At 29.1% G+C, this 26573-nt stretch overlaps 1 protein-coding gene across 2 annotated transcripts in view; it reads left to right on the top strand.

Annotated features, from left to right (window-relative positions):
• The window catches only part of Vps13B (vacuolar protein sorting 13B), a 368739-nt gene that overhangs the window by 144050 nt on the left and 198116 nt on the right, over positions 1-26573 (top strand). For both annotated transcript variants that reach the window (XM_075373949.1, XM_075373942.1), the window contains exons 23-25: positions 8116-8329; positions 13276-13495; positions 19837-20124. In XM_075373949.1, the coding sequence (XP_075230064.1) occupies positions 8116-8329; positions 13276-13495; positions 19837-20124 (722 nt within the window). The remainder of the gene's footprint in view (positions 1-8115; positions 8330-13275; positions 13496-19836; positions 20125-26573) is intronic.

Genomic DNA, 26573 nt, shown 5'->3' with positions numbered 1-26573 from the left:
TCTTAATAATTGCTGGTTTATGTTTGAACTGAAACTTGATTAAGGAACATGAATGCTTCTTATGCCTATCGTTTTAAATTCTGACCAAATTCTGTTAACTCTTGTCTATTATGATTTTAAAATTTTAAAAGTAGTTAAAATTAGTATAAATAGAATTTTGAAAAATCTACAATAATTTTGGTTGTTTTTCTTTGTATTCTTTTTCTAATTAATTGTAACTTTGGATATATATGTAAAACATCATAGTTGTGTTTACTATTTTTCAATAATTCATTGCATTCTGAAGTTGGATCGCTGTTAATATATATAGGCTTATTTATTTTTATTGTCTTTTTGATTTTAGTGAGGTATGTTTTTGTAATTAAACTTTTTCATTTATTGTAGGAGTACATGTCAGATCTGTTGAAGAGTTAAAAGATGAGAAAACTGTTTCAGAGTCCAATATAATGAGTCCACAAGAAATATTAAATACTATTAACAGACTACATAGGGAAATAGATTTAGATAATTTAAAGAATGGACCAAAAATTAATGAATTATTTTGTTTGTTAAAAGAAAATTTAGAAAGTGAAATAATTTTTTGACAGAGTTTTTACTTTGTATTAGAAAAATGAACTTTTTTTGAAATAATGAATAATTTAATATACAGTATTGGGGTCAGGCACTGATTTTTTTATATAATATTTATCCATTACTATGGTGTAGTATTTTGTGTTATGATTGTATTATACATAAAAGTTATGTTAAAAAATGACAGATTTATCAAATTTCATATATTGTTTAATTTTCATAATATTATTCTTGTGTCTTTTTAACTTTTTTAATTTGTTTAATCAAATGATATGCCAGCTTATGTGTTAAATAAAATCAGAGTATTGTGTCAAATATTTTTCAGTTGTGCACATTTGTAATATTTGTACCGTAATATTCAAAGTTAGGGTTACAAATAAAGAAAGATCCAGTTTTCATGATTTTTTTCTGTTTTTATTCTTCATAATTTTTTTTAATATAAAGTTGTTTAAATTGTATTCATATATTATTGAAATTTGAATGACTGATTTATTATTACATTTGCATGCTTTTACTGGTATTAGTCTGAAGGCTGGATTCACAGTCTAATGCTACCATGAATTGTTATGTACTAGGGTAGCCGCAGTACAGATGTTCTTTGAAAAACATTATTGAGTAGTGGATAGCTCATCTGCAACTGATGAGGTATAAACAGTTATTCACTATGCACAGATTGTGCAGTAAAATCTTTATTAGATGACTAATCATGGTTTCAGATGATTTTGCGCATTCAAGGATGCTATTGTCTTAAATTTGCATAACTATTTATCGTATCCATATAATGGCTTAGTACATATGATGGACTACATAATTGTCTATTAACATAATGATCTATTCTCATAATGACCAATCAAGGATTTTAAGATGTATAAAAGAAAATCATCAGAAATATTTTTTTTTTTGCTTATTAATACAGTAATTATAACACTAAGAAAAGTCTGTTAACAATATTGTAATAAAATTACTTATGTTATTTAACACATTTGCCATTTACATAGTACAAATGTAGAACTAAATTTTCATCAGTATTAAACGACCAGCATCTGCAGTTATAATGGAATTATTAAAATATAAAACTTTTATAGAATTACACATAGCAAAAAATAACTTACAGAAAACAAAGAGTTTATTTGTACATATAAAATAAAAACCCAGTTGAATAAAGACTGAATTGAATAATGGTAAAAAGACACTATTATTGTTTTATTTTAATACAGTTTTTTTTTTTTTAATTTTTTTCCTAAGTTTATTTCTTATATGTATTTTGTAAATGCCTTTATTTATTTTTACCAATTTCATTGATGATTGATTGTTATTGATATATTATAATCAGTTATTGACTGTGTTTAATTGAAAAATAAAAATACAAATTTAATTTGTTATTTTTACTTTATGTAAGTAAAAATTAACAAGCATACTATTAACTATCCTTTTCCAATAAAAACGTTAGTTCTGCTAATTCTGAATATGTAAATAGTTTAATAATGAAAAGAAAAAAAGAAAGGAAGGTTTTATTGTGATCTAAGTATCTAAAATGAGGGATATGCAGAAATTAAGTTGCATTTTTAAATATTGTCATATAGTGCTGTGGTTGCAATGGTGCACATGTGTGCAAAGTTTGTTGATTCATTAGTAGGCACTGATACCATTTCCTTACGTTTATGCATTGCTGTATGTTTATAATGTTTATAAACTGTATGTTTATAATGTGTTAGAGAATTGAGATGCTTGCTGGAACTGAAATTAGGCCTGCGATATATTTCTTTAATGTGAGGAACCTTAAAAAGCTGATATTTACCATCAGGTTAGTTACATTTAGGAAACAACAGAGCCATATCTTGAGATGCAGCAAAAAGACCACTTTGTACATATGGGATTATGTTCTGTGAGGCCCATATGGAAAAGATCTCATCAGAATTGCCAAATATTCAGAACAGTGTTGGCAGCAGTTTTGGGAGAATGAAAGTCAACATCTTTGAAACTATCTTGCAAAAAATTCATGATAGATTAATTTTCATGGTAGGCTAATCTAAAAAAAAAAGTTAAAACTTTTATTGCTATTTGGCATTCACACATTATACACTACTTTTGTTCATAGTTTCCACCATTGTTCATTGTATACCTTCAAGGTAAAAAGATACCATCTGACACAAACCATGTTCAAATGGCTTGTTTGACCATCTCATTTTGTCATGGAATTATCAAAACAACAAGAAAGGACTTAAGGTGATACAATTACTTCCAGTCAAGGATAATAAGAATTTTTGTATTATGGAAATAAAGTGTGGGTTGTTATGTAATAATGTTGCAATGTATAAAGTTATTATTACTCCTGGTAAGCAAACCATGTTGTTTATACTTTATCATACAAACAATTTCTTAAGCATTTAGCGCAATGATTGTGGACCTTGAGTTAAGAATTTGACTAATAAAATGACTATCTAAAATATCTACCCCAAAAGATTGTGCACATAATCTTTGAACTGGAAAAAGTTTGGCTGAATTTTGTCTGCATAAGGAATGCTTCCACATCTTGGATTGTTGTTTCTATTAGGAGTCGCATATGACACCCATATCTTGTCTCTGGTGATGATACAACTTAAGAAGATATCTTGTTTTATTGTCTTTAAAAGACCAACACACTGCCTTATAGTTTTTATTTCTTTTAGCATCTATATACTAAGTATGTAATACTTAGTATGCAGTTAGATACAATTTCATATAGTTCAATTTTCTCAGGTACAATTTCATAAAGACATTAATTACAGTAAAAAATTAGTGAATTCTTATTATTTTATTTGATGGAAATTATTAAAAATGGTTCCTGAAACTGTGTATCTTTAATATTTATTTTAGAAGTCCTGTAAAATTCAAAAAAATTAAGCAACAAAAAAACAATATTTAATGTTTGTTATAAAATAACTTTCAGTTAATATATAAAATATCTTAACAAATTTTGTAGAGAATTTAATTCTGAGAAAATTGTTACAAGTCGCTAAAACACAAATATTAGTTAGAGAAATTTGACTTGAATCAAAATGTTGCTTGGCTGATCTGATGAAGAATCATTAATTGTTTTCTCCCTATAAGATCAAAAAAGTTTGGAATTTGGAGCAGAGCTAACATATAGAAACTAATATGGAATTTAATTGCTTCAGAGCAGTATAAAGTCATACCCGGGCTAACAAGATTGAATGCAGCCATTTAGTTGTCAAAATGGAGTGAAAAAAGACATTTCAAAACTTTATCCAAATGCTACTTAGCCATTTATTAATATTTAATGGCAATCATAAAAATATAATGGGATCGTTTTTTCTTCATTTATATATAATTGGAGTAAAGTTTAATTTAAAATAAACTTAACACTCATGTTGTCTAAGAAAATTGTCATATAACATTTTTTTAAATATTTATATCAGGTGTTATGACAAAGCATATTCTTAATTTGACATAGAAAAATTTTAATTTTACCCTATCCATGGAAGAATAAATGTACATATATTATTATTTCTTTGGGTTAATACTATATTTTTACTACTAAAAAAAAAAAAACTTTCAAAATAATTGAGACCATAAGTTATTAGTGACAGTAACTATATTATTTTTTCATGAAATAATATTTATCATCATTAATGTTATTTTGCTGCAAAATGTAATGTATAATTGATGTACACTATTTGAATTGACATAACTGCGTTTAAAATTATATTTATGTGGTTCACCAATGAAACAGGCTGGTTCAATTTAATTTATAAAAATGTTACTTATTCATACCAATTACCATCTTGTTAAAAATCAAGAAAAACTGCAATTTTTCCCAAATTTATCAAAAAAAGCAATACAAATGACAAAAATTTGCAAAGGTACAAAAGTAATATATATATATATATATTTTTTTTTTTGTACTAAACCTTGTCTACTTTTTTTACTGAAGTAAAATAACTGATTTCATAATATTTGGACAACAATCTAAAAAAAATTAAAAAGCTGGGGAAAAAACATGAAAACAATTTTTTCATAAATAATGCCTCAAACAATTTACTAAAACATTTAACATAACTTTAGTAATTTTTTTTTTTAAATCTAAAATCAGTGTTTTTTATTTTTATTAAACATTTATATACCTTTTCACCTTTAGTAATTAATAAAAATGTGCAAATTTAATTCTCTGTTATAATTATGAAAGTAAGTATTTTTTTTATGAAAAACCTGGAGAGGTTTACAAATGGTTTCAGTGTGAAAAATTAAGAAAATTGGTTTCAGTATGATAATTTTTTTATAAAAGCATCTGAAACTATAGCACAGTTTGTTAACAATACCACTATTATATAAAATTTGTGATTCTGATATTCTTGATAATATTCTAATCATTACTTTAATTTAGAATTAAATTTTAATGTAATTAATTATTTAATACAATTTTTATTATTTAATAAATTATACCAATTTGATTATTAATATAAACTAAGCCTTATTAAACAGTAAAACTAAGTTACCATAAATGTCTTTGAACAAAAAAAAATGGTACTTGTTTGTGATCGCACCACTACTTTTTTTGATGCAACCTCTTCAGATTTCATAAGAAAATGAATAACAATGTTTATTTAAGGTGAAAAAAGTACATATTTTAATAATAAATAAGAATTACAAAACACTTTAGATTATGTTGACACAGTGTACTGACGAATTGTATGTATAACATATTACCTAATCAAACATAACATATGTTGATATATATGTCAGTAGTGATATACATATGATTCGTCAGTACATGGAGTCAACATAATCTAAAAAAACAACCTATGCTCGCTAACAGACATATTTTTTGTTTAATCCGTTGTAATAACTCATTGTTTGTTGATGAAGTTTAATAAAAAAAAGTGGTGGTGTGGTAACAAACAACTGTCAAAAAAAAGAATGATTATCTGCATTTTTCATAAATAGTAGTCAAAGTAAACTTTTGAGAAAAAATGAAAGCAGAGGGTTAGTAAAATATAAACTGATCTTTTGTTTTAAATATTTGTTATTAATATAAAAACACAAAACATATTTATTGCCTTTCTACGTAGTCTCGCTGAAATTCTAGTCATTTTTTCCAACATTTGGGAAGCTTGTGGATCTTTTCTTCATAAAAGTTTTGAGGATGAATCATAAGGCAGTTGTGCATGAACTCTTCTACTTCATTGTTATTCTGGAATTGATGTGTTCCAGAACCTCTTTCAGTGGTTCAAATAAAAAGAAATCACAGGAGGAAAAGTTTGGATGCTTGGGATTTTATCATGTCTCCCAGTAAATTTCATCCACTTTACTGTGAGTGTTAATGATTCTGTGAGGTCTGCTTTGTTTTGAAGGAGAATCACATCTCTTATTATCTGACAGGGTTCCTAGTTAGTTACTGTTGGGAACTTTAACTTTTTTTCAAGAATTGGCAGTATTACGCAGCATTCACCGTGCAATGTTCATGGAAAAAACAACAAGCAATACATATTTCCAGTCCCAAAAGATGGGTTGCAAGTACTATTCCAGCTTATGGATACATTTTCACTTTTACAGAGAAAGCTCTCCACTTTTATGACATTGTTTATTCACTATTGAGTAAATTATGTAATGACCATGTCTCATCAGATGTGACCATTCCACGCCAAAAATGATTTCCTATGTTGAAATAGATTCAGTAGCCTTTCAAAAGTTTTCCAGTTTCTGAATTTGAGTCCAAAGTCTTGGGACCCATCTTGCACATACTTGGTGGAACCCAAGGTGCTTTATGATGGAATTGATGCTTCCATAACTAATAGCCATTTTCAAAGCAATCTTGTCACCATAAGGTTCATCATCATCTTCCATGAGGTACAGATTGACTGAATGTTGTCATCAGTCACGCTTGGGTTTGATGCCATTATTTCTGAGTAACCTAGTGGCATACATTGCTCAATTGAACCTCTAGCTCTGATTTGATACTATTGACCAGATAGATGCAAATGTTGAGGAACTGGGCCATCTATCTCCTCCGCACATCTCCACCGTCAGTATCCCTCTGCATCAGCACACTCATGTTACAGTGTGTCATGAATACAAAAGTCTGGTTTATGTTTGACTAACCCTCTAGATTATTTTCATTTTATTGAAATTAATACCTGCAAACTTGATATTCTAAAATATGTAAAATACATTCTAGATACATAACATCGTTACATTTTTATGATTACATACACATTTACATCAATTACAGTATTTTGGCGTGCCATTTTATAACTAATATTGTGAAGTTTAAAAAAAAATGTTGATTTTGTCAACAACAAGCTTAATTTCACCTTTTGACATACATTATCCAGTTATCAAGAATATTGCAAATCAAAGCAACTCCACATCAAATTAAAATATAAATTTTATCAAGTCAATCATGATTTTTTTTAGGTTGTATTTCTCTGAGTATTCAAGATTCTGACTTGTATTGTAGCCAGCACCACCAATTGAAAACTACAACCAACTTCTTGTATAGCAACTACTTTACATAAATTTTATTTTAGAAAAAATTAGACTGCTGTTTTGTGTTTTACACAATTATTTCTCTTGAAACTAAACGTGTAAAAGTTCTTTTTTTAACAGAAGATTCTTTCAGTTTTTTACAAATCCATTTAATTACATCATACCATTTTACTAACTGTTAAGTACCTAGAGAGCATTTAAATTAAATGTTTGTTTTGCTTTTTGCATGAAAATGTTGAAGTAGTTACGCGATAGCAACTTTGAAGAGTTTTGAAATTATTCTCAAGAGGTAAAAGGACCGGAATTTGAGATAATGACACTTGAAAGACCATGTGTCATAGGAACAAACTGCTAACAAAAAGTGATTGGCAATAGTTACGTAGATTGTGAGTACATATTAACAACTGGTTCATTAGGTAGCTATCAGCTACTTAATCAGCAGTATAAAGTTGCTTGCTTTTCTATGACAGTAAATAATGATACTTGTGACAAAACAATCCTGCCAGCCGTGAAACCCCACTCCATGATTAAATTTCTCAATGCATATCTCTTAGTACTATAGTCAGTATTTTACTTTGTATTGCGTGAGATTCATGATTCTACAATAATGAGTGAAAGAAATTTAAGCAAAAAGTGTCTGAATTTAACAAGCTTGAACAATTGCTAATGACAGAAGAGTAACGCAAAGCCTAGTGTTCAGAATATGATGCTATTGAAAAAGTTCAAGAAAACTGACATTTAAAAATAAGTACTCCTGATAAAATTTTCACATATTTTCCAGAATATGGAGAATGAAAAACTGCATTCTCTGTATTGATTTTATATGTCATGATTTAATCCATTAGATATATCACAATCTAAACCATCAAACTGTGATACTGTTCCATTTTTGGAACTAATCTACTTTCAGTAGTAATAATATTTCATAATTTATTACTCTTAATAATATGACTAAATTTACGCAAAGTTAGTACCAATTCATTTTAGTGAATTTTGTAAGATAACTAATTTTAGTAGTCTTTTTAACATAAAACTAATTCTTAATATTTGGCTTATCAGGTGGTGTAGCAGGAGGTGTAAAGTTAACTGGTTGGATGCAGTGGACTCTGGCTCGATTCACTTTAACTGTGTATAATCCTCCATCTAAAAGTTCTCCAGATAGTTTGAAACTTTCACTTGATGTTGAGGATATATTTTTTTCACTTGATATTGAAAGAGTATATCATAAACTGAAATTGAAAGTGTCTACAGCTTCCATTCAGCATTATTCCAGGTATTTTTACATTTTATTTTGTTTCTATAAATTTTGGCTTTGAGATTATAGTGGTGGTTTTTTTTTAATCAAAGAGTTACAATTATGACAATTTAGCTCAAAATTGTTGTAATTTATTGTCGGACGGTTAGCTTTATTTCCCAGTTATAAGAAACAGTGATACTCAGTAATCATTGAAGAAAAGGTTAATAAGTGAATGCACATGGTGAATGCTAGCCTCATAACATTTTTAGTTCTTTGTAGTCAATTGTGGTAGCTCAATTTGTATCACCTGCAACCATATATGAAGTAGAGACTAGTTCTGTAGGTATGTAAATTATTGACACTTTTTTACTTATTTAAAGTTTATTTTTTGTATTATTTATGAAATACAAAATTCTTAATGTTATAAATATCTTGACTGCTTTTAATTATTCAAACGTAATAACTCTTACTTTTTTGGATCACTGTGATTTGCTTGTTGTGGAACTTACTGAATTTTGTTTGTGCATTTTAATTTAATATTGTAATTTAACATTTATTCAGTGTATTTGGTGCTGTTTTACTGTAAACTATGTTGGAATTATTTTAGTATTAGGCGATAGATGGGTAAAAAATATGAACATTATTATATGGTATATTTAAGAAAATATAACAAATAAATTGAGTTATATGGTAGAATTGGTAGGTTGTGAAAAGTAGCATCCAACTTTTGTTTTGAATTAATAAAATATGTATAATTGAGTTTATACTCTTGTACTAATGGAAGCTGAAGTAATACTTGTATTTAGTGCTTAAAAAATTGACTTAAATTTCCTTTTTGAGCTTAAATTCAAGGAAGTATGAGTTTTTTCAATAAAATAATTTAGTTAGCTGTAGTGCTAAAAAATGGAAACTGGGTAATTTAAGAAATGGAAATTATATGATGTTTTTCTGATTTTTTTCAGATTGTAAAAGAGCAGAAATGAAATTGAAAATTAATGTATTTGTTCCATTGGCAAACCTTAAAAATTATGTTTTCCAATGACAAACAGTAAATATTAACAAATATAAATGAAAGCAAAAAGAAGGTATCACACAAATTTAGAAAATTGTGGGTACAACGTGACCTTAAGGTCAATAAACAAAATGCACACAGAACACTATTGCTAAATAAACACATTGTCTATGCAATATTTAAATTAAAGTGCTCTGACTGTACATTAGTCAAAAAGGATGCTTCAAATAAACACTTAAAAAAATGTAGAGCAACATAGATTTATCAACTGACAACCATCTCTTAGAGACAAATTACTAATCTATAAACAGTAATGACAACTTTGATGTCCTACACAAAGCAAAAAAATGATCACACCTTTGCACACTCAAACATTACACAATATACACTACAACTTTTAACAGTGAAATCTAAATGAACGACACAATTTATATATGACAGAATTTTCAGCAATAATCCAAGTAAAATTCTGCTTAAATTTAAAAAGAAAACTGCCAGTAATAAATTCAGATTTCACTAGGGTGAAAAAACTGCATTTAAGAAAAACATTTATTAAACCCGTTTACAAGAACAATTTACTAGTGGATGTATGGAATAGCAATTAAAAAGGTTTTGAAGAAAACACTGTACTTCTTAGATTTTATTCAGTTTGTGATTTCAAAAATAATTTAGTTTTAAATACTTTGAAATTCTGTATTTATATTAATTTTTTCTGCATTCTACAAACTTCAGTTTATGTTAAAACAAAAACAAGTAAATATCAGTGTTTAAAGTAGTCACAAAGCAGATGCAGTTTGCAGTTAAGGCTTATAACATAATTTCCTATGTGGTGTAAGATACTTATTAAAAAAAGAAATATCAAAATTTTAAGTAAATCTCCCAGAAGCTAATTCTTCAAGAGCAATCACTTGAATGTGAAATCAAATTTAAAAATTGATGATTTTTCCAAAATTCACATCTCTGAATTGCAAATCTCATTAAAAATGATTGGTTAATCCTCACTAACACCAATTAGGAAACCAGCATCACCTACATATCCTAACTTTTCTTTTAAGTTCTAACTTATTTATATTAACATCTTTTTAACTTTTCTTTTTTCTGTTTGAAAATTTTAAGATCCCCATCAAATGATCGGGATCTTACTAAACACATTACTTAACCATTTAAGGTTTGCAGTGGAAAAACAAGTTTATTTTCAGTTTAATAGTTGCTTCCTTACAAGCTAAATAAATTTCATTTTCTTAAATTGTGCAATTTCCAATTTTACTACTAAACTTTACGAAGTTCTTCTGTATGTTTATCTTTGTTTTAGTATTATTTTCTTGTGTAGCAGTGCATCAATGATTATACTGTGTGAAACATTCTTCAATCTTTATTTTTAAGATTGAACTTAAACACAAGCATTATAGAATATCAGATCTCAGAAATAATAAAAAATGCAAAACATTTTTATAACATAACATTCTAAAGCAAATTTCAGTCTAGTGTATTGGTCTTTGTATGGGTCACCCTTATTCACTAAACCAATAGAATTTTTCTACTTATATATAAGTACATGTATGAACATATATTTGTTGATGACATAATCTTTTTGAATAAAACCAATATAAGACATTAGGATCAACTATTAACATACTTAAACAAAGTATACTGCAAATTAAACTTAAATCTGAATTTGTTTGCAATAAACAGTTAAATTTTCTTTTCATTACTTTCAAAAACTTATCAACCTCACGTAAATGATATTCGTTTGGATTATTATCCACTAACTACCAACATATTATGATTCCTGAAAACTACATAGAACATCTTTACAGTGTATAAAGTGCATAGCTCATACTGATGAGTATAACAGCATACTCATTTATGTTTGTATTTTTTAATATGCAAAAAATGGACCACTTCTAATATGTTCAGATGTTGTGGTTTATATAAGACAACCATGATTTTTATAATTTTACACTGCATTACTTTAATTTTTTTTTTTTTTTAAGTAAAATGTTGGATGTTAGTGAGTGGTAAATTTGATAGAATGCAGCACATTATGTAATGCTCATTCTCTTGGTATTAAGAGGATGTCAGTTTTCCTGCAGCCAGTGCATGTGTTATTGTAACACATGCTTATTGTATTTTTATACTGTGGATGATGATTGAGTGTGTTGAACAGATTTACTGCATCAAGATTTGCCAAAAGCTTGGTGATGCCCAAAGTGAAACGGTTCATAAGATTAATCAAGCTATAATCATGAATTTTAACTATGAGGAGTTGTACAAATTAAAGAACAGTACAAAAGTTTTCAAAATGGCTGAACAACATCAGGTGAAAGTAACCAGCATACTGATAGGTCATCAGCAAGCCTAAATCCAAATATAGTTAACCACGTATGCAATTTAATAATTAAAAATTGTCAGTTGACTGTTGTAGAAATTACAAGTAACATTGGGATAAGTAATGGTTCTGTACAAATGATTTTAATGGACAATTTTAGCATGCATAAAGCAGTTGTGAAATTTGTGCCAAACTTTGCACTTGAGTTGCTGGACTGCACCAATGATGACTCCTCCAGTGGTGATTTCTTCAAGTCTTTCTAAGTTGGGTGTTTGTGTATGGTCCAGAAACCAAAGTACATTAATCACCATCACCCCCAAAGATAAGAAACAAGCTAGGAGCAAAGTGAAAGTTATGCTGACTAATTTTTTGACTTTTTTGAAGCTGTGCGTCACAAATACTGTCAAGAAACAGTAACGTTTATAGATTCTGCAGTCTTCATGATGCAGTTAGGTGCAAGAGACCAAACATGTGAAGTTACTTAAGAGCCAGTTGCATCATGATAATCATCACCCATTATGATATCTAATTAGGATGTCTTAACCAAACAATAAATTCCTCAGGTTCATCAAGCTTCCTACTTCCCTATGCTTACTGGTTATTCCTAGAGTTGAACAAACTGAAGATGCTCCTGAAAGAACCCTAATTTGAGAGCTAGGAGGATGTGATAATGCACACAACAGCACAGCTGGTCGGCATTTCAAAAGAGGGTTATGAAACATTTTTCCAGCTTGGTAGGAGCACTGAGTTAAATGTGTAAAGTCACAAAGGGATTAATTCAAAGGTGACTAGGATTGGAAGCCACTAAATAAGCTGGTTTTTGACAATTTTTCTCCAGCCTATGGTTGGAAACCTTTTTAAACAGATTTTGTTTGTATTTAGTATAAAATAAAAATTAAGTCTGTAACTTGTTACATTGTGTCATTGCTCATTCGATATATTTAGCTGTTCTTTTATGCTTCATTATTCTTATCTCGTATCATTATGGTCATTTGCAAACATCAGAGTATTCTCTTTAATTTTCCTTATCATACTTTACATAATCACTTTAAACAAGATATACTGTTTATATCTATTGAATAGTATTATTTGTGTTTTGTAATTAAGGTCTCTCTGCATACATTTGTATACATTCTTTATACAATTACAAATTTTTTCCGTGATCTACTGTTCAAGTTCCTTGGTGTCAATTTAGGGTTGGTTGCTAAAGCCTATATAATAATTGATGTGCAGCATCTATTAAACTTAAATTATTTAATTCTCATTTTTACCATGTAATTTATGTAAATTAATTTGCTAAACAGTATTTTGCATTTTGTATGCAAATTAATATTGCAGCATGGTCTTCTCGTTGGACATGACGTAAAATAAAATTAATTATTTTTAATTAGTTTTAACATTGTTGTTGAACTCACACTGAACATAACAAGAAACTATAAAGCTACATAACTAAACTTGATCACTCTTACTGGGCCAGAATTTTATATAAATAGAGCTTATCCACTTATCTAGATAATCCTTGTAATTTTCATTTTTGTGATTTTTTTGAGCTGTTATTGAATACTAATGACCTAATTGATTTCTAAAAGTAATTTTATCTTTTCCAAATTATGCTTTTAGTAATTGTGGTTGTTTTTATAGGAGTTCTGCAAGTCATCCATGGGTTCTGGGTCCATTTCAGGGCCTTGTGATGAGAGGCCATGATCCTGATGGTGTTGGTGCTCTTGCTCCAGGAATTTCTACTGGTGAAGATGCTACTTCCAACTCCTCTGGTTTTCTTACAGCCACTCTCACGAGAGCTTGTTGCAGCAATTTGCATTCTAAACTTGGTACACCATCTAAGGCCAGCAAGTTGTTACAGGCTAGTTATTTTTACTTATATATATACACCATATTCATTGACTAGATGAATACATTTTTTTTAATAGTTTTGGTATGTAACATCTTTTATTGTGATCTCTATTTTGATCAGGTATTTAAATATGCTTTAAATGTTATTTAAAAAAAATTATATGTGCTTAGAAAAACCATACTTTTATAATTAAAATTTAATTTTTTTAAATGCTTATTTTAATCAAATTCTCTGATTAAGTGGTGATTAGAATGAAATTGCTTAGAATATAAAAAAATATATATACAAGCAGTCTGGTCTTAATAAATTTATGTGGTTTAGCCAAAAAACAACTGAACTTGTGAAGTAGCGTTTTAATGCATTGACATTCACTTTGACACTAGAGATATTTATTACGTATTGAAGTCATTTAGAAATGATCCATTGTTTTTTATTTCATTTCCATTCTTGCAATGTGAAGTGATGAAGTTATGCATTTTGTGCTTGCAATGATTTTCTTATGTATTGTAATTAAAGATTGTTGAAGAGCAAAATATGTTTGTTGAGATTTTTTTTTAAAAATTGGTTACAGTTTTACTGAAACTTATGAAGTTGTTTCACGCTAACTGAGAAGAACATATGAATTGGTGCAGTGTTATGATTTGTTTTAGTATTTCAAACCAAACAGACTATGGTGCTCATATACAAAGTTATAATCATATGTTTTTTTTAATGGAATAGTGGAATGGCTCTAAAACCAATAAACAGTTCTGTTAAGAAAAAGCAACATATCAGGGAAGCAATTAAAATTAAGAGGCGTGTGTTGTGAACAAACAGAATATGGGTTCTGCACCTTGGCAATGCTTCTGTGTATTCAGCACAGTTTACTTAAGAACTTTAGCCAAAATATAACACATCTATTGTGCCTCAGACCATTTATTTTCCTGTTTCGGATTTATGGTCATCTTTCTGTTTGTGAAGATGAAAGCTAGCTACCATGAAAGAAAGCCATTTCTGTATGACAGGAGAGATTAAAGAAAATTCACTGCTGAACTTGAAGGCTATTCCATAAAATTTATATTATAATGTATTCCAGTAGAGGAAATAATTCTGATAGCTGTATGTAAATAATGGAGGTTACTTCATTTTCATCATTGAAAAGAGGTATCTGATTAACAAGAAAATAAATAAGCTTGAAAAAAGTTTAGTTTCTTAGAGGAAATCTCATATATAGTAATAATTGAGATACAGTTTATTAAATTACATATATAAAGGAAAAGACAACATAAAATCACTCGGAAAGTCAGTCATATGGATTGTTTATTTTTACCTTATATATTGTAAAAATTGCAAGACCTTAGTATACAGAACTATGTAGAATTCTAAAATGATTATATTTAAGAACCAATTGCATGACAGTATTTTTATGCATAAGTAATCATATTTTTTAGTTAAATAATATTTTATCTTCTTATCAAAAATAAATGCATACTTTAATTTTATAACAATATTAACACAGCAGTCCTTACTCACTGACACTTTATCTATAAGCACGTGGTTCACAATATGACATAATTCATAAATTATCTCAGCTAGGCAAGCAATTCAAATGTTTTTTATAAGAATTATTATTTGAAAAGAAATAAAAACACAAATATATTTTGATGCAAATGAAAATGTAGAAAAAAAATTAATGATAATCAAAAATTCTTTTATTTAAATTTTAAAGGAACTTAACGACTAAGAATATTATAGTTAATATTAACTATCATAGATTCATATGGCAGACATTAAAATGGCACTGAAACTGCACTTGCTTGATTTATGGGAACTATATGTTAAATAACATATGATTTTAGTTCTTAGAATTTTATTCTTACTTTATACTTTTATTTTCTAATAGGCTATTCCTGTTAGGTTCAAAATGATGCCAAAGGCCCTTCAATGCTACAGGATGTCATGGATCATTCGATTATTTTTAATAATATGACCCTCTTGGGATAAAGTTTTGATCTACTGGAGTCATTCTGAATAATCCAGTTAGTGCATATGGATTCATTTTGTCTGACTAGAGAGATAACAACTTTTTATAAAGTTTTAATATAATGTTTGAATTATGCCACTGGAACTTGTATTATAGTGAGGGTTATTATGAAACTGATTTTCATTATGATACAGGTGTTCAACCAATCAAAAGAGTCTTTTCAACCACTGAACTGTCAGAAATGGGTGTTGTTTAATGTATCAGTTATTTTTTTTTTTACTCTGATTGTAATTCGATTTAATAGTTAGCAAACCTGAGGTTAATTTGAAGTACACCAATAGGTAACTAAGTTTCTGTATTATACTGTTTATCGTTTTGTTAATATAATTATTTGTTGGATTCTGAGGAAGAAATATCTTTAACACACATCAATATTACCGAAAAGGCAGAACTTATGACTATTGATCTATTGCCACAGAAATATATTTTTTGAAAAATTAAAAAAAAATTCTTAAATGTATCTATCATTGATTTAAATCATTCATTCCTAATACGATATGCAACTTTCTATAATAGTCATTAATGCACTCTTAGAAAGTTTATGACATGAGCAGTGGCAATTATCGTAACTTACTTCTCACTAGTAATCAATTTTGGGTATTTTTATTAATATAAAGAGTTTTGTAAACCTGCCGGGCTAGTCTAGTGGTTAAACATGTCATCGCAAAATCAGCTGATTTTCAAGAGTTTTAAGGTTGCAATCCTTGTAAAAGCAGTTAGTTTGCTTTTATACGGATTTGAATGATACACTGTGGATACCGGTATTCTGTGGTGGTTTGGTTTCAATTAACCATACAGCTCAGGAGTGGTCAACCTGAGTCTGTTCCAGGTACATTGTATGTACATTTACACATACACTGCATTACATCTACAGCTACATCAAACCTGGCAAGACAGAAATTACACTTACCTATACACACTCACCCAGATCTGCAATTAACTGAAAAACTGGTTGGAGGAAAAAAAAGAAAAAAGAATTCTGTGCCTGAATATTTGATTCAAATTAATTTTTTTTCACATAAAGGAAGTGTTTATTCAGGTGAAGATAACCTAGTTTAAGACTGATGTCAATTTTTTCTAATATAATGTTTTGTTTCATTTGAATTCTAATTTGGTATAAAAGTTATTTCTATGTCAATTAAAATAGTTGTTTACAAATAATGATTCTTTAATGTTAAAAAGTGTTCTGAAAAGACAGCTTCTTTTGGGATTTATATGTTTTTACATCATTAGAATAATTATTAAACAGCATGAGCATTACTGTAGAATGACAAAATTACATTTTTTACTACCTCTTTGTTTCAAACACTTTTTATCATCTTCTCAGAGGGGTCCTTTACACCCTTCTCAAATTTTGTTTATGTTTATGTGAATTTTATATAGTTTTTGTTTCTTTTAAATAAATTTATTGCATTGTTAAGATTCCAACTGTGATATTACTTGTAAGTTTTTAGTGATATTATTTTTAAGTTTTATTTCATTTTTAATATTTTAGTTTTTTTGTTAGTTATGGTTTTATGTTAGTTTTTAGTCTTTCTGGTTTCCAATAAAAGGCCCTTTTCATCCCTCTCTGACTTTGTTAAATTCTCTTTATTTTTAGTTAAATTTTATATATTTTATTTTTTTATGCTTATGCTTATTTTAATTCTAAGTTTACGGCTGTGATATTAATTTTAAATGTGTTTTAAGAAAAATTTTAGCTGTGATATTAGTTGTAAGTTTTATACTGGGTGATGATGACATGAAAGAGTTTTTCACCCTCAAAAAAAAAAAAAAAAAAAAAAAAAAAAAAAACATCTCAGAGGGTTGAGAAGAAAGACTAGAAATTTAATGCTAAAGCCATGATTAATAAATTCTAAACAATATTAGGAACAGTTTCCAACAGATACCTAGTTACTGTAATTATTTATTCACTAATACCTATGATAACACTGGGGAACAAAAAATTGTTTTTTTTTTTGTCTCAAGAAGAAAAATATGTGATTCAGATGGTATTTTTTCTCCTGATTTCAAATATGATATCGGTTTTTCCCCATCACGCAAGATTTTCAAGAGACAAGCATTTATAATTTCAACATTTTAATACTTTGTGCATTCTTAATTACACAATATTCAAACATTTCACTCACCTAGAAAGTAAAAAATGAAAATTTTCTGCCATATTTTGCCTGTGGAGCATGCCCCTTGATGATTCAACAATAATTGGCCAGTATATTAGGATTTCATTTGTCTTGATACCTCTTTTCCATAGGGAAAATCTCCTGATGAGAGTGTTCCTCATTATCATCGCTCACTGCGCCAAGATTTTCTGGGAAGAAATCTAGGTGTGAGTACAGGAAAAGTGTACTTTTAAGGACATATTACAACCGAAACTTTTATAAGATGTTATAAGATCATTAACAATATCACGGTAATTTTCTGCCTTTCAATTTTCCAAAAAACTCGGAGTAACATTTTTGAATGCTTGCCAAGCTGCTTTCTCCAGTGGATTAAATAATACCTCAAACCTTTCTTCATGCATTAGTGATTGTATATGTGGACCCACAAATATTCCTTCTTTAAATTTTGCATCACTAATTTTAGGAAACTTCCGTTTTAAGTACATGAAACCAGGAGTATTGTCCATGGCTGTGATGAAATTCTTCATTAATCCTAGTTTGATATGTAACGAAGGTAGATACACATTTTTAGGATTGCGCAATGGGTCATGTTTCACATTTTTCTGTTTAGGAATGAGTGATTCACGTTTAGGCCATTCTTTCTGTCCCTACTATCCCATTCACACAAAAAACAACGGTACTTTGTGTAGCCAAGCTGTAGACCAAGAATAAGTGCTGTTAACTTCAAATCACCACAGATATTTTATTGATACACTGCTTATTGAAGCTTTTCCAATATAAATTAAAAATTTTTATATTCTTTCGTACTAGCAGAGTGAGCTACAGGTACTGATGAGAATTTATTGCCATTATGCAGAAGCACAGATTTAAACTAACTTTAGAGGAATCAATGAACAAGTGCCATTTTGTTGGGTTATGTTTATTACAAAGTGTCTCCATAAGAGAAGAAATGTTATTACAAAACACTAAGCGATTTTTCTTAAGTTAAATAATCTTTAATTTCGGAATGACGATTACGATAAGTACATATCTTTGTATTCTTTTGAAGAAGATTCCATCGTTTTAGCCGGGAAGCAAGCATTTCAGACTGTTTTTTGGATAACTTTATATCTTATATGAGGTCGTTAAGATTTTCTTGAGTCGCTAAATGAGGCTCAGATGAACTGCTTTGTTTAAAAGTTGTACCACCAGAATCTGTTTATTTTTTTCCTTACTTCCATCAGACTCTGAGATCTCTTCTACTAATGTCACATGTTCTGGAGGCTTTGGTATGGGCAATTCGCAGTGTGGAACTGGTCTCATTGCTGATTACAAGTTAGGGTATACCACTGTATGTTTTGAATTTGACGTAATCTCTTTAATATTTGTTAAGCAGAAATAACAGTCAGAAGAGTGATCTTTGGGTTCCCTCCAAATCATAGGTATAACAAATGGCATGTGGTGTGTGCCATTTTTCCATGGAATGAGAAGCCTAGAACATGATAAACAACTGGTATGTGGGGCTTAGGCCTTTGTTTGGTCCCTGACTTTACACCCAAAATAAAGTTCATAACACTTTTTTACTGATGGAGTAAGGTTTCATCTTTAGGACTTGAGTGTCACTTTACACATACATAACAAAAATTGTTAGGATGACTTAAACTCTAGGCATTTTGTAAGTAACAAATAAAAGAAATAAATTTACAAATATGTAGTGAACAATAATTCAGACCCACAAAGCACTTACAATGATGTGTTTACTGGTTCATTACTATCTCACAACTGGCATAGTTCTGATGAATGTGTGCTACACTAGATCACGTTTTTACATGCCTATACATGTCTGAACCTGCACAACAATAGTTACCCTTTGAGTTAGCTCATTTGGTTCCATCATATTTACAATGTTCTAGAGATTTTACTTGACAGTGGACAAATGGACAAAAAACATTTTAAATTATTTAAAAAAATTAAATAACAAAAAAACTGAGGTTGATGGAGAAATTCCCAATATATATTTGAAAACAGGATAAAAACCTGCATTAAGTACACCTATTGGTTCTCATGAGACAAAAATCATTTTGACTAGAGTAATCATTGTCTTTAGAAAGAAAAAAAATTGTAAGCTAAAGATTTTAATAATCAGTAACTCTTCTGTCTGTAAAATGTGTAAAAATTTAATCTTTAGAGTAATTGTGTTTTTACTCTATAATTATATGTTTTTTCAGAAGGGTGTTAAAGAAGATAAATTTGTGACGGAAATTGCTGTCAAACTTCAGCCACTTGATATAGTTCTTTCTCCAAATACTATAGGTACAATCTTGAATGTTGTTAATCCATTATTGAAGTTATCACATAATAGAGCTCCAAGGCCTGTCATTCAACCGCAGTCTGCTGCTCCTTTGACTAGTTTTACAAGCGCTAACTTACCTTTGCTCTATTTGGACTTAATGGCTGTCCGGATAGTCCTGCCTGCTGCTAGTGGACATTGCCAGCATGATGTTGTTCTTATTCAGGTCAGCTTTTCAGATTATTTGTTTATATTATATAGAGTGATTATTTTTTCATTGATTTTACCATTTCATGATATCTTTGTTGATGTTTTTAATTCATGACGAGCCCAAATGTAATTATTTTTGAAGAAAAGAATACTTAATCATTTTTTGATATTAGTGTTGTAGTTAATAGGTAATTGGATTGCATTGAACCTACAATATATGAGTACATAATAGATAACTATATATAATTTGCTTACATCAAAAATTAATTTAAATGTCAGGAAAACATTTTTGAAAGTATATGTTTGGAGTGTAGCTTTATATGGAAGTGAAACTTGGGTGATCAGAGTACCTGAGAAGAAAAGATTAGAAGCTTTTGAAATTTGGTGCTATAGGAGAATGTTAAAAATCAGGTGGGTGGATAAAGTGACAAATGAAGAGGTGTTGCAGCAATCTGATGAAGAAAGAAGCATTTGGAAAAACATAGTTAAAAGAACAGACAGATTTATAGGCCACATATTAAGGCATCCTGGAATAGTCGCTTTAATGTTGGAGGGACATGTAGATGGGAAAAATTGTGCAGGCAGGCAACGTTTGAGATATGTAAAACAAATTGTTAGGAATGTAGGATGTAGAGGTATACCAAAATGAAACGACTGGCACGAGATAGGGAATCTTGGAGAGCTGCATCAAACCAGTCAAATGACTGAAGACAAAAAAAATACATTATTTGTTAAATAGATAATAGTAAATTTTGTAATAGAAATTTTTTGAATAATATAAGTCTGTTAAAAAGGATAAGTAATTACAATTCGTGTTAATAGTATAAAAATAATTATACATACAACTTAATTAAAATGTATTACGTGAATATATTATAATAATAAGTATAACTGTATTTAAAAAGTGTTAATCAAAAAATATGTGATAAATAATTGTTTGTTTGTATCTATTTTTTATTTATGTTAAGTGAATATTTGAATTTTTTATTCTATAATAGAGCATAAATTCATTCATAATAATATTGATAATTTTATTTGTTGTAATATCACTCACGATGGTATTCATGTGATGCATGTAAATATCGTAAATATCTACAGTGTAAACAAAAACTTTTATTCACTGGAAGTATTAATAGCAGGATTTTATAAGGAAACCTGCCATATAAGGTTTGATCAGAAAATAACAGAATTTTTTAATTTCCCAGGCTGTACAAGTCCCAATTGTCACATTTTTTTTTGTTGTGTTGGTGCACTTGTCCCTAACATATGTTTATATTGGTAGTCATATTGGATACTTAGTTTATTGTTGGTTATTGAAAAGTTTACATGTGTTTTGGTATAATCAGCGATTTTTTAACTAGTGGAAAAATGGAACAAAAATTTGCATTAAATTCTGCTGTAAGAATGGAATAAAGTGCATCATTGAATTGGAAATGTTGAATGTTGCTTTTGGCAATTCTTCTGTGAATAAAACAAGCAGTTATAAGTGGTATAAATGTTTGCAAAACGATTGTGAAGATGTTGAAGATAATGAGTGCCCAGGACGTCTCAGCACATCAACAACCAATGATACCATTGAAAAAGTGAAGAAAATGATTATGGATTATCGCTGAATTACTATTAGAGAGTCAATAAGCATTACTATCTGGAAATTATATGCTGTTGCATAAAGCAATCCAAAGAAAATGCCTGGATTTGTGGTGAAACAATTAATGGCAATTGCACCATGATATTGCAGTTGCTCACACTTCAGTGCTTGTTTATGAATTATTGGCCAAAAACAACACTGTTATGATATCTCTGCCTCCATATTAGCTAGACTTGGCCTCCTGTAACTTCTTCCTATTTCCTATGCTGAAAAGAACCATGAAAGATAAAGTTTTGCTAACTTTGAAGAGGTAAAGGAGGTAACTTTGAAGAGGCATAATTGCTGAAGGTACTAAATGTCATGTTTGAAATTGCATTCCAGAGGTGCTTTGAAGATTGGAAAAATCGCTGGTTCAAATGCATTATATCTAAAAAGGAGTAGATTGAAGGTGACAAAATCAGTATTGATAAATAAATAAAGATTTTTAGAGAAAAACTAAAATTCCATATATTTTTTTCATCAAACCTTGTATTAATTTGTACTGAAACATGGCAACTCGTGTACCTGCTATTTTCAGTTAAAAGAGTTTAATATACGAATTGCAATAATAGATGTGTGATTAAAGCTGATGATATTTTACTGTAGGTCAGTGAGAAAATCTGGTATTAAATTCAAGTAGAAAAAATATGGTAACTTGTCGATTATAAGTAGATTAATGAACACTAGTGCATGAGAAGATATTAGAATAAGTGATATTTATCATTATCCATGACACTACTAAAAAAGAGTTTATTGAAAATATTTTATTGTTTACACTTGCAAACAAAAAGTATCACAGTCACTTTTAGCTGGTGACTTTAATAGGATGTATTGAAATTGGATATTGAAAGTGAAATCTTTCTTAATAACTTTTGAGCATGTGTATCTTCTTTTGTTTTAGAGTCCCATAAGATATAATTGTGAAGAAGATGGACTTGTATAGATAATTTTTCCTGTAAATCTACTAGTTTTAGGATTCAATCTTATAAATTAATACTCAAACTTACTGACCAGAAAAAAGACACACAATGCAGTGTGATTAAAGGATTTCCTAAATCCTTTTTAGGTCATTAAAAGATCTTAGATCTTTTAGGCTAATAGAAAAGAGATTATGCCAGAAACTGACATCGAATTAAAAAACTAAATCTCATGCTACTATATTTTTACTTGTTTTTAATAATTTCAAGTTTTTTGGTAAGCTATTAAATATTTTTGTAGCATTGCACAAGTGACTTTTTTTCTCAATTTGAGTCTAACCAATGGTAAAGCACAGATTTGTTTCTTGTTTTGCTACTAGACAAGTTATTCATATATTTTGAATTATCGTAGCTACACAATAACTCACATAAATTATAAGTTTAATTGTGATTTTGTACCATTTTGATGTCATTATTATCTGTTTTCTTTATATATTGTTCTGGGATACAATATCACGTAAAAAAATATAAAAATTTCACCACTATAGAACTGTCTTATAAATTATTAATCAGACCTTTTATTTTTAATTAAAAAATATGGAGTTTGTTGTAATTTGCCAAAATTTTTTTATAAACATTTTGCTTAACAGTATGTTAGAGCATTCATTTTGGAAATGATCAGATGTGGTTGACCAATTTACTTATTCTTGAGGTAATATAATTCCATTATTACCAGATGAGAAATAATTAGTCTGTCTTTCTCTTTGTATATAATCATTGCAGCAGTATATAATCTATTAAGCTTCCTGAGTTAAACCAACAAGAAAAGGGTCTTATTAATTTAAACATACAGCACTGATTCAAAGATTTTGTGAACCTTGTTTTTATAATCAATTTTTCCAAAGTACCCACAGTATTAATTATATCAGCTTTGAAATAAAAATAAAAAACATATTATTTTGCTTATTAACAACATTATTTTTGTTTTCCTTCCTTGTCATGTTTGGTTTATGATACAAATTAATTTGCTTACTTTAGATATGATGAAATTTCTAATTTTGGCTGATTCTTCTTCATCAGAGCATTTAATATAGTTTCTTCATTCACCAAGAGTTCTTTGAAGTCTGCCTTAGCATTAAATAAGGCAACCTTTTTAATAATAGTTTAACCTTTCTATTAGAATTTGTCAATTCTTGTCAAGAACAAGAACAGTTATTTCTACTTGTATTCCTTTTTCTAAAATACTGGCTAAAATTACTTGCTTTATAGTGTTTCATTAGAAATGTTTATTTGACAATTAATATTGTTTATTATTTTTAAAATTTATTTGTTTTACATATTTGTTATGAATAATTTTTTCATAATATTTGATAATAATGACTGTTTAGTTTTCAATATATCCGCTTAGATTTAAATTTTCAGTAAACCAGTTTTTAAAATTGTAATTGGATCATAATCTTGTTTTCTCATCAACTTCATTCTGTCTGTTATTTAGAATAGATTTTTATTTCTGTATAGATGATGTAAGAAGATATTTTCGTGCATTCCAGTGTTATATTTGGCCAAACATTTATTAATACTTTCAGCAAATAGAAATTATTCTATACAATTCTTTATTAATTCTATTAAAAAATTTAAGCAAAGTTCATAAAAAAATAGTGTGTATTCAAACAAAAACGAAGTATTCTCAAAATCAGTATTTTATTACAATTGCTTTACTAAACACAAGAAATTCAATGAGACACTAAAAATATTATTGTACATTTAAATTTAGACTATTAACGTAATTCAAGTAGCCTTTTATTATAATAAAGCAGTGTTGATTTTTGAATATTAGAAAAAAATGTAAACTTTACATATTGTACGTTTAAATTATATATATGATGGATGTCTAACTTAGTATCAAAATTTCAGTGTGTTAGAAAATTAACTGTACATATGACACGCATTAGTACAAGGTAACATCGACTTACTTACTAGTTGTTGGAAATGAACTTGTTAGAACTATGTTGCATAGTAGCGATGTGTCGTGTAGTTTTTCTTCAACAAGTATTGATGGTTTATCACTTTGCTCATAGTACTGATCCTATCTCCCTAAATTTCTTGATTAGCACTTTTTCACTATGTTGATTAAGAACCTGTGTATCTGGGAATCGTAACAGAAAACTGGTTTTTCACCATCTGTTTTTACTCATCATGCTCATGAAAGAAATGTTCAATGAGAAATATTCGTTGTTTTAATGTTAATAGCATTCAAGTACACACAGAAAGACAGGGTCTCATTTGTTTGAAGGACATATACACTTAATGAACAACAAAGAACAAGACATATCTTCTGTCTCAAGGTCATCAGTCTGACTGGATTGTGGAAGTAAACTGCACACAATACAGGATTATCATCCTTAGCAGAAAGCACTACTTGCAGTGTTTGGAATACATCGCTCAAGATATAACTGTGTTTATATAGGTGTGATTACTTTTCAGATTCACTGTATGTATGATGAATTTTTATATATTATTCAGTTATATTAGTTTTTTCCTTTTATGAGAAAGTCTTTTTCAGTTGTGCATTGTTATGATGAGTCTTGAGGAAAATTGTGAGGAGAGAAAGTTATGAAATGTGGTTCAAAAGTAAGGATCGGTAACAAAATGAGAACATAGAACAAAATGAAAAATTTGTTAATGGTTTCAAATACTTACATATTTGCTTTATTTTATTACATAATTACCATTTGATTCCAAACACATTTGATATTGTGAAACAAGCTTCTTCAAACCCACTGCATAAAATTACACCACCTGAGTGTACTTTTGCCACTTTGCACTAAGATTTTCAACTCTACTTTCCTTTAATCATTGAGATGAAAGCCATTTTTTGAACTGTAGGAAGAAATGGCAGTCACTGGGTGTGAGATCAGGACTTTTAGGGGATGATAAAAAATCTCCCATCCAATTTCTGAATTGTTTCTGTTATGCATTAGCCGATTGTGGATGTGTGTTTTCATGAAAAACAATTCCTGATTTCAGCATTCCCCGTCGTCTGTTTTGAATGGCACAACACAGTTTAGAAAGTGTTTCACAACAGACTTCTGATCTGATGGACTTTTTTCATGTTCCATTTTCCATGACATCAATCAACAGCACAGCCTTTTGGTCTCACAATACAGTTGCCATTATTTTCCTTTGAGACTGGGCTTGTTTGAATTTTTTTGGTTTAGGTGAACCTGAATGACGCCTCTGTATGGATTGTTTTTTCGTCTCAACGTTATGTACAAAATCCACATTTTGTCATCAGTGACAATATGGGAAAAAATTTGCCTCCCTTTTAGTTAAAGTGGTCAAGAAAATTACTTGCAGATGTCATTCTGTGATCTTTGTGAGTGTTTATTTACATTTTCAGCACCCATCATGCACACAGTTTATGATAGCCTAGAGTCTCAGTCAAGATTCTCAACAATTTTGGCTTTGAAACTTCTGGAAATTTTTGAGGAAGATTGCTAATTGTAAGACAACAGTTTTCTTTCACTTTTGGATTCACAAATTCAACAAGATTGTCAGTCCTGACACTAGGCCTGCCCTTTTTTCTGTTTGTCGTGAACATCTGAATGGCCTTCCTTAAACTCATGATACCATTGCCTTACTTTTGCTTCACTCATTATAGTAGGGTCATATGTTTTACTCAATTGATGGTGAATTTCAGCAGCTTTACGTTATCTTGCGTTTAGAAATCTAATCACTGATCAAACTTCATAACTGGCTGGATTTGTTTTTACTGTACTAATCTTAATACATTGTTTCACAAAGGCAAACAACAATGAACTGATGACGAGGTGAAAGTTACATGAGCCTAACAACCCGCTTAAAGCTACTGTGCATGCACGAACCAATCAGTGTTGCCAATCGCTGTTTATAACTCATTGG

The sequence above is a fragment of the Lycorma delicatula genome, chromosome 1 (assembly GCF_047948215.1).
Source record: "Lycorma delicatula isolate Av1 chromosome 1, ASM4794821v1, whole genome shotgun sequence".
Classification (NCBI taxonomy): Eukaryota; Metazoa; Arthropoda; class Insecta; order Hemiptera; family Fulgoridae; genus Lycorma; species Lycorma delicatula.
Note: the sequence above shows the minus strand (reverse complement) of the source record. Positions and strands in the feature narration are given on the sequence as shown.